Raw genomic sequence first — 9,210 nt, 5'->3', positions numbered from 1 at the left:
GACGGATTAGAATATGACTGGCCATCTCTTTATTTAAAATCTCAATTATTAATAAATTGAAACACAATAAATTAAAACACAATTTAATAAATTAAAATACGCATTACGCATTACTGTAATAAATCTTCCTTGAATATTAAGCCTCTTCACATATCGCCTTACAACCATATCGGAAGTTTTCTAAATTTTTTCCAGTTTCAGGAAACTTGTTATTGTCTACACTCAGTCAACCATTAATTGTTATGTTCTATTTCAGAACTTTTAGAACTGAACATTTATGATTAAAAATGGTAATAAAAATATTTTTGCACGCCAATAGTAAGATAAATCACAAAAGTAAGGTAAACCTAAGAGCCAGCCTTTTGTTGCCACCAAAAGCGTAGGATTTTTACTTCTTCTTATGGGTTCCTTATATCTACCATATCTATGACACTACTTGCGGCACAAAGGATAAAAGCGAAGAGCAAAGATCCTCTTCTTCACCCAACATCAATCCGAAACTAACGGATGGAGTGAAGCCTGTTCTTGTATTTTAAAGTTTTCAAATTTAATTATTAGAATTGAAATCCAATCAGTTTGCTATCCCGAAGATTTATTAATGAAAAATAGCCGCTAATTTTTTTAAAAATGCTTCATGTATTCTTTAAATCTTTTAAGTTTTTAATATTACTTTCCTCATGCATACCATTGATTCGTAAGTGTTACAGATAATGTTTATTAATTTATGATATTTAAAAATTGTTTGCTTACATTGAAAAACCTACTAATAGTTATCTTCATAAGTTATTTGAATTTATACTTGAGAAATATTCACTCGAATTTATTTGTATTCTTTTGTATTTTGTATATTATTGAACGTATAAATAAAGGAATATATTTTAAAAGTGACAGGATAAATGATAACTTTCTAAATTTCCATTTAATGAATGATTCAAATTATTATAGTTAAATGACGAAATTTTTAGTGTAGTTGCTAAGAGTTTACCTACCTGTGACAAAATTTATAACTAAAACTTTTAAAATAGATCTCGTTGTACGTTTAAAGTTACCATGTTTTCAAATTATTTTCACTCATTAATATTAACTTTTGAAATACATGACTCTATTAGTTGGTTTCATATAACTGCAGAGCTCTTGTGCAGTTGACAGATCTGTCAACTGTATGGGAGGTTCCTTTTATGTTTTATATTTATATAATGTTTACTTTTAAGTCTTTAATGAGCAAAGCATATTAGTGAGTTTTTTTTTCTTTACTTTTATTGTCAGTGCACCTTAAAATGTTATAATTTTGAATTTTATAGTGATGGATACAATCAGTTATTTAATTTAAGAAGACAATTTTTGCTTCTATATTAAAACTCAATATAAGAGTATAATTCTAACTATCATAATTTATCTTTCACTGAATCACATATTGCAGAATGGGCTTAGAAATACTAAATAATTTTTTATTGCCAGTCTATTATTAATTACGTAATGTTATAAATGTACTCTTTTATATCTATTTTATGCTTTTGAAAATTAAACTATTTAAAGATTTATTTATTTTCATTACGAATCCTAATCCATTTAAGATTGCCTCTTTTTAAAGAAGCCTAATCTTTTAAAGGTTGGTGCTTATTCAAAAGTTCTACGTAAAAAAAATCTGGCTTCAATAAAGTAAAACAAATGTTTTTTATTAAAAAATGTTGTCAAACTTTTTGATATCCTGTTATGAAATTTTCTTTTATTTATAGGAAAAGTAAACTTATGTCAATAAAAAAATACTATGTAAATATTCACAATTGGCGACATGTGCGACCGACTAACGGAAAAGTACCGATTTTATATTTTGTATAACAGTTTGATCAGAAGGTGAGATTTCAGTAGTTGAGTGTTTGGCATCACTTTCTTTTTTCATTCCACAAAACCATTTTTATTAAAATATTTGCGATTATCTAACTAAATTTGATTAATTAAAAGACAAATTCTTAAAGAGTCCAATATCCAATTTGATTGATGAACAAAATGACAATGTGTAAGTTATTTTAACAAATAACCTATTTTTATTTCACCAGATGGTTTACGTAAAAGACAAAGTGAAGAAGAAATTATTACTACAACTGAGAGTATTTTGACTGCAATTAAAGATGTGGCAGAAAAGGTTCAAAATGAGGAAATAAAACAATTTGCTGAAGAAACAGCTAAAGCAGTTAAAAATGAAGAGGCAGAGAAAGGAAAATCTATTAATGAAGATGCAGTTGAAAAGGTTTTTATAGTTTTCTTTTTTCAATGTTATGTCATATTCATTCATATTCATTGAATGAAAATTTAATTTCATTCAATTCTTTTTTAAACTTATAAAATTTTAAAAAAAATTTAAAATTTTTTTTGATGTATTTGTTAATGTTAAAGTGATGCAGTTATTTCATAGAATAACTAGATATTTCATGATATATAATAGATATATAATAGATGAAAATTTTCATACTTTGCCTAGTTATTTAATGAAATAACTAGTTATTCTATGAAATAATTTATGACTATGAAATTATGAAAAATAAACAATTTTAAAGTTATTTTATAAATTTGTAGTCATAAATCATATTTTATAAATTTGAGATCATAAAAGCTAAAATTTCTCAGAAAATAAAAAGCATTATTTGTTAATATGTAACATATAAAGCATGCAATGCGACATTATAGGATTGAAACATTTTAGTATTTTATTATGCATGGCCTGCGCTAAGAACTTCAAATTACTGGCTAGTAAATTAGCCAAATATCGAAAGTTTAAGTCGAATTTCAAAAATCTTAGCCAAAGGTAAATTGTATCAAATTCTTATAATTAATTTTTTTCCCATAGAAAACTTTAGGTCAAAATACAAATTTACTATTAATTTAACTATTTTAAAAACGCAAATTCAGATCAAGAGTCATTTTACACTCGGGAAAAAGTAAATGAGCATTAAATGGGGGAGAGAATCAAAAATGTAGACTTTGAGGAAATTAAATAAGAATAGTTTGGGGTTAATTTTTTATACCTTCTTAGACTAGAGCAGTAATATAAAGATAAAACCTCCAGCAATATTTGTTGCTTTTGTATATTCTGACTGTCTTTTAAATGAATGTATTTCTATTTTAAATTTTGTCTTTTATTTTTTAAAAAAAGAATTTTCATTGTCTTGCTTATTTTTTACTGTCTCAATTATAATCATTCAGAAAAAATAGTGTTTAAAGTAATGGGAAAAAATATTTATTTTCTGAAAAAATAGTTATGCATCTAGCTACCACTTAATCTGGTTTATAAGCACAAACTTATCCTCACACCGTATCGCATTGTCTGGCGAAAAAGTATTAATTTATATTTAAATTTTTTTTTATGCTCTCATAATCTCTCTTGTTGGTTACATTATCTGGACTTAGTATAACTCTAATAAATTAAACGACATATCTTTGGGAAATTACTGTAATCAAATAAAAAAAATACAAGATTTGTTCACAAAAATTCATATTGATGTAATTTTCAAGATCAGGGAGAGTATGTATTTTTATTTTCGGTAGAAGAAATCATTTGCCAATACTTTCGCCAAAACACAGTTTGTTTTGCTTAATTTACCTTGGCAATGTGGCAAATGCTTAGCGCGGGCCCTGATTTATGGAATTAAATTCAATAGAATTGAAAGATGATCAATTCAGTCAACTCAGTTTTCCTTTAGGTTATTGTTTTGTTTGATTTGAATCACCTTAGATGATAAATGTTTGTAATTTCTCTCAGAATTTTTTAAATCCACCTGCTCTGCTTAAAAAGAGATACGATCTCTTATAACATCTAAATAAATTTGTTTTTTAAATTTTACTTACAATGCTACTCTTATTAGGGCCTAAAACTTTGGCAACTGGAATCATTTTTAACTTAATAGAATTTCACTAAATCTGAAAAGAAATTAATTTTTAAATTCTAAGTTTTTTTTTTTGGTTTTTCACTTGTATTTTACAACTAATATTCATTTCTGAGTAGAATTTCGACAATCTGTTCCTACTTACGTTTCTTAGAAGAAAGCGATTTAAGATATTAAAAGTTATTAAGATATAAAAATTCTGATTTCTAAACTTTTTTTTTCATTCATAATAAACTTTTAAGGTAGTAGAAGATGAACTCAAAGAAAAAGTAAAAGAATCTCAAGAACAATTCAAAGAAAATGGAGAAGAATTTGTGGAAGATTTAGAAAAGTTTAAAGCTACAAGAGATAAGGAACAACTTCAAAAAGATTTAGAAAAGTTTAGATCTGTAGAAATCCCAAAAGAGGACAATTCAACTACATCAACAATGGTATGTTTTTATTTCTTATGATTTAATTTTGCTTTGTCATGACATTTAAATTAAATTATTATGAACTTCCTTGAATTTTTATTTATTTTTTAAATTGAAACATTAAATGCACGAATCAAGTCCCTTAGACTTTTTAAAATTTAGAGTTTTATTTGAAGATATATTCATATATAAAGATCATTCATATATGAGCATATATATGTATATATACTTGGTATCTAGGGTTTATATTTTCATATAAATTGGTGTTATGTAAAAATGTTAGGTCTTTTTTCTCAAAACTTATTTGTGTTATGTAATTGCAGAGTTCTCTCTGGAACTAAGAAAAGGCATGGTGCTTCCTCTCAGAAAAGGGCACTTTAAGTTTTGTTAAGGGCCCTTACTTACCACCATAAAAACTTATCAAAATGTGTAATATTAATTAGTAACTGAATTTGACCCTCCATTTTTAAATTACTCTCTTACACTATTTTATGTGTATATTTCACAAACTAAATCTCACTGATTATCAACATAACAGAAAAATTCGAAACTTTTGAAAATTAATTAAAGGCAAGCTCTGTGCATAAATTTTCTTCAAAAAAAAAAAAAAAAATTAAACTAAAGTAGGATTAATTTATAAACTACTTAAAAGCTTTTTTTTAAATTTTAAGCTGAAAATTTCAGGAAAATAAACTTTTAAAGGTGCATTTTTAAATGAAAGGTATTTACTTAAAAATGATGGTAAAAGTTAAAATTAGTAAAAAACTCATTAATATACACCCTTTCCCAAATAAAAGGTGTGAATATCTGAATCCGAATATGTTGTGAATTTTAACTATGTGCATAAGAAAATACTTGCTGAAATAAAATTAAAAATTAAAGTTAAATAATTATCAATAATTAAATAAATCAGAAGTGGACTTTTCCTTAAAATAGTTGGGTAAGCTGCTAACCTTCTCCTTAAAAAAATGAAATAAAAATGCAGTGTTTTTAAGAAATGATGGCTTATTTTTACAAAAGAAGCAAGAAGTATTGATAGTTTTTAAAGAGCAGGCTTTTCCTTAAAATAGTTGGGTAAGCTGCTAACCTTCTCCTTAAGAAAATGGAATAAAAATGCAGTGTTTTTAAGTAATGATTGCTTATTTTTACAAAAAATGTAAGAAGGGTTTATTCATAGGTTTCAAAGAGCAGGCAAGGCACACCACCCTTCTTAACACTGTAATTGATTCTTTTAGTACCATTACAGTAATTTAGAAGTGTTAAATTATTGAATTTATGGGAAATTAGGAAAAAAACAAGATACATGTAATTTTTTTCTTATTAATTTTTCAATTTCTAACATTTTATAAATTTTAAATTACAGATTGCGTTAAAGTGATATCACGCTTTTTAATTATTTATCTTTATTTGTACTTACTAAATCTCAAACGGTTTGTCTTGGAATGTTGTGTGTTTGCTGAATAAACAGGTTTTAAACCATGTGTTTCTATAGGAATATTGTGTATTTCGATTTAGATGAAAAGTTTGTATGAATTAGTCATTGATTTAATACCCATAGTGTTTAAATAAAAATTTAAACTTACGTTGTTATTTTTATACTCATCTTGAAACTTTTTGGTATGATTGCCCCCCCTGTCAGATATCACTTTACCCCTCTCCTTATTAGGTGGAACTTAAAAATTGTTGAGAAGAAAGCCTTTGTCTTTCAAAGAAATATAATTATATTCTTAAAAAATCTAGTTTTTTCTTAAATGAGAATAAATTAAAAACATAATGGCGAGGATGCGTTCCTACTTTACCACCAACTTCCTGTTGAAGCATTTTTTCCTCAGAAAACTCTGAGAAGTCTTTTGTTTGTATCCATATGGGAAATTATTCAACACCCCTTACAAATAGGGGAAAAGAAGAAGACAGTTCTACCCCATCGTCTTCAAGTGACTACACTTTTTGAGACAGAATATAATCTGTGCATACTTTCTCCTCATTCAATGAAGAAAATTTTTTTAAGGAATGTTACATCATTGATTGTTAAAAGATTTCGGCGAAATGTCTTAATCTCGAATGTTCTTAATTAAATCATCTCTAAAGTTCATTTTTAATCTATTTGAAAGAAAAGCAGCTATAGCGAGATTGTGACTCTAAGGGACTTGAGGGTTGGTAAAGTAAACCTTGCCTTTCCCTCCGGGCGTGTTAATTCTATCGAAAGCCAAGACATACTAGAAGCGTATCTGTTACCCTTTGGAGAAGCAATTGGGGGACCATTTTGGATTTACCAATAAGATAATGCCTCAATTCATGCCACTAAATCAACTTGGGAATGGTTTCTCGCTAATGGGGTGAACACTATGAACTGGCTTGCTGTTTCTACGAACCTCAACTCCATGGAGAACTTATGGGATATTTTCGCCAGGGTTGTTTATGCAAACAGCGAACAATGTAACAGCTCACATGGGATTTGAAAGCAGCCATTATTTCAGCATGGGAAGCCATTGACTCTCCGATGTTGCTGATGCTTGTTGCTGAAATGCCTCGTTGAATTTTTGCAATTCGAATTAACAAGGGAGAAATTCTTGAATATTAGCTTAGCCAAGGTCTTTTTGTAACACGTGAAAAGCGTGTTTTTGTTGTTTTTCAAATAATAATTAAATGTATTACATCTAACCTTGCATGTATTTTATGTGCTTTTGACTATACAATTATTGTACATTAATTGCATTTCTTAGCATTATATACAATTAAATAAGAGAAAAAAAATTGAGGTGGTCAACAAACGTACCTAATTGAGCTCTTTTTTTCATTTATTCTAGATTCCTGAGGAAAATGAAGAAGAGGCCATTCCTGAAGAAAAAATTAAAAATGGCAAAACCAGTGGTAAGTCTTGCACTAAGGGAGGCATCACCTTTAGGGAGGGGATAATTGGTACAGTGACAGGGATATATAATACTGGGTCAACTACACTGTTCCATCATTGTCATATGGTGCAAGGAAAACTGAGCAGTGTAAGCGTAAGTTTCGTAAAGTGATTCTGCTTCGAGGTTTGCGATCTTTATTTTTTAACCCTCTTTTTAGTTTGATTGTGAAATATCGAGAATAAGCATTCTAATTATTTATTTACACTAACTAAAAATGTAAATAATTAATAGGTGTTTACAATAATAGGGATCAACTTATATGTTACAATTAATTTCTTTCAAATTAGGACACTGAGAAATCTATACATTTTTATTTATGTGTGTAGAATCATTATTTGAAAATAATTAATTAAAGAAACTATTATATTAATTATTATATATGGAACAGTGAAACTATTTTATTGAACCTGAAATATATGACGAAATAAATTCTCAGAAAATTATAATTTTTAAAAACTTAAGCAACTTATAAAGTCATAATATAAAATAGTAAAAAGTGATAAAAACTGATACTAATATAATTAAAAGTTGTAAAAATAAAAAATGATGAAAGAAAAATCAAACATTTGTTTTGGCACATCAGAGAAAAAGTTTGTTTTGATACATTGTCAGGGGTCTATCCAGACATTTTGTGAAAGGTCCGTTTTTCGTAAAATTGTGAAAAAATTACTCATATATCTTTCAACCAGGGTCCTTTTATGAATTTGTGCAAATAGGGTCCGTTATTTGCAAAAAAAAACTTTTTCAAGGAGTTTTTAAATTGTAAAGACATACAAGATTATGCTCAACACTGTAAAGTTATAATTAAAAAAATTAAATTTTAAAAAATAAACAACAATTGCTGCTTTAAAATTACAGATGCAACATACAAATATTTGGTATTTAGCCTATACTGCTGAACGCAGAATATTCATTTCGGACGAATAATGGAAGAATCGTCTGCCGAAAACAAAACTTAATTCGTTTACATCCATCTTTCTTGTTTTCTGCCCTGGTAAGGGTTTATTCGATTAACAAGATAATAATGAAGATAAGCAAATTTGTGAAGGGTCCGATTAAAAGAAAAATCATTTTGTGAAGGGTCCGTTTTTAAATTAAAATATTTTGTGAAGGGTCCGTTTTTAAGTTAAAATATTTTGTGAAGGGTCCGTTAACGGACCCAAATTTCTTCTAAACAGACCCCTGATTGTTTTCAATCTTACATTCACCATTCTGACAGTTTTTATTTTCTGAAAAAAATAATAATTTCGCGAAAATTTTATAATTTATTTCTATTGCTTTGTAATTTTGCTTAAGTTTATGTTTTGTCTTTTCGTTTTGATTTTTCTCTTTTCGTTTTTAATAATTTAACGTAATAGTTTTTGTTCAAACAAAGTAGAAAAAAAATAAACAAACCAAAAACATTTTAACACAAAAATAATTTTACATTCTTTTCTGCTTCCTACATTTCAATCACTGTTTGAATTATTAAAATTTATGTTTGAGTATTATTTATTTTTTATTTTATATTATTTATATTCATTTATTTATTCCGGGTGAATACAGGGTAAATTCTCCCCACATGTTCCATGCTATTTTAGCTTTATATGGAATTTTAGCTTAAGATGGAATTCTGATAAAACATCTTGCGTGTTTGATGATCAGCAGATTAATTTCTTTTATTGTTTATTTATTTATTTTTATCTTGTTATTCTACCCTATCTACATTTTTAAAACATTTTTTTGATCGCATCTTGAATTTTCTACTTTTATTTTGATTGTGTATCTACGAACACCGTATATACACAAACATATAAGACTGAAGAGATAACATATTTTAAACAAAAAATGTGTAATTTTGGGAGTCTAAATTTAATAACAAAAAATGTTCTCAAACTACTTTTTTGAGATATTTCTTATTTACGTAATGGAATGTAAACTTATTTACAATACAGTTAAGTTTGCAGGCATATGTCAGAACTTTCACACTCACACAAAGTAAATAATAAATCAATAATAGAAAAA

The 9,210-nt window shown here is 27.1% G+C and overlaps 1 protein-coding gene across 1 annotated transcript in view; it reads left to right on the top strand.

Moving 5' to 3' along the window:
* The first annotated feature begins 434 nt into the window (after positions 1-434).
* The window catches only part of LOC107436464 (lysosome-associated membrane glycoprotein 5), a 28,226-nt gene continuing 19,450 nt past the window's right edge, over positions 435-9,210 (top strand). The window contains exons 1-4 of the mRNA XM_016048200.4: positions 435-694; positions 2,058-2,248; positions 4,124-4,312; positions 7,102-7,165. Coding sequence (XP_015903686.3) covers positions 628-694; positions 2,058-2,248; positions 4,124-4,312; positions 7,102-7,165 — 511 coding nt within the window. The 5' untranslated portion in view covers positions 435-627. The remainder of the gene's footprint in view (positions 695-2,057; positions 2,249-4,123; positions 4,313-7,101; positions 7,166-9,210) is intronic.

This window comes from Parasteatoda tepidariorum, chromosome 6, assembly GCF_982258835.1.
Source record: "Parasteatoda tepidariorum strain Cologne lab strain chromosome 6, Ptep-v5.0, whole genome shotgun sequence".
Taxonomy (NCBI): Eukaryota; Metazoa; Arthropoda; class Arachnida; order Araneae; family Theridiidae; genus Parasteatoda; species Parasteatoda tepidariorum.
Note: the sequence above shows the minus strand (reverse complement) of the source record. Positions and strands in the feature narration are given on the sequence as shown.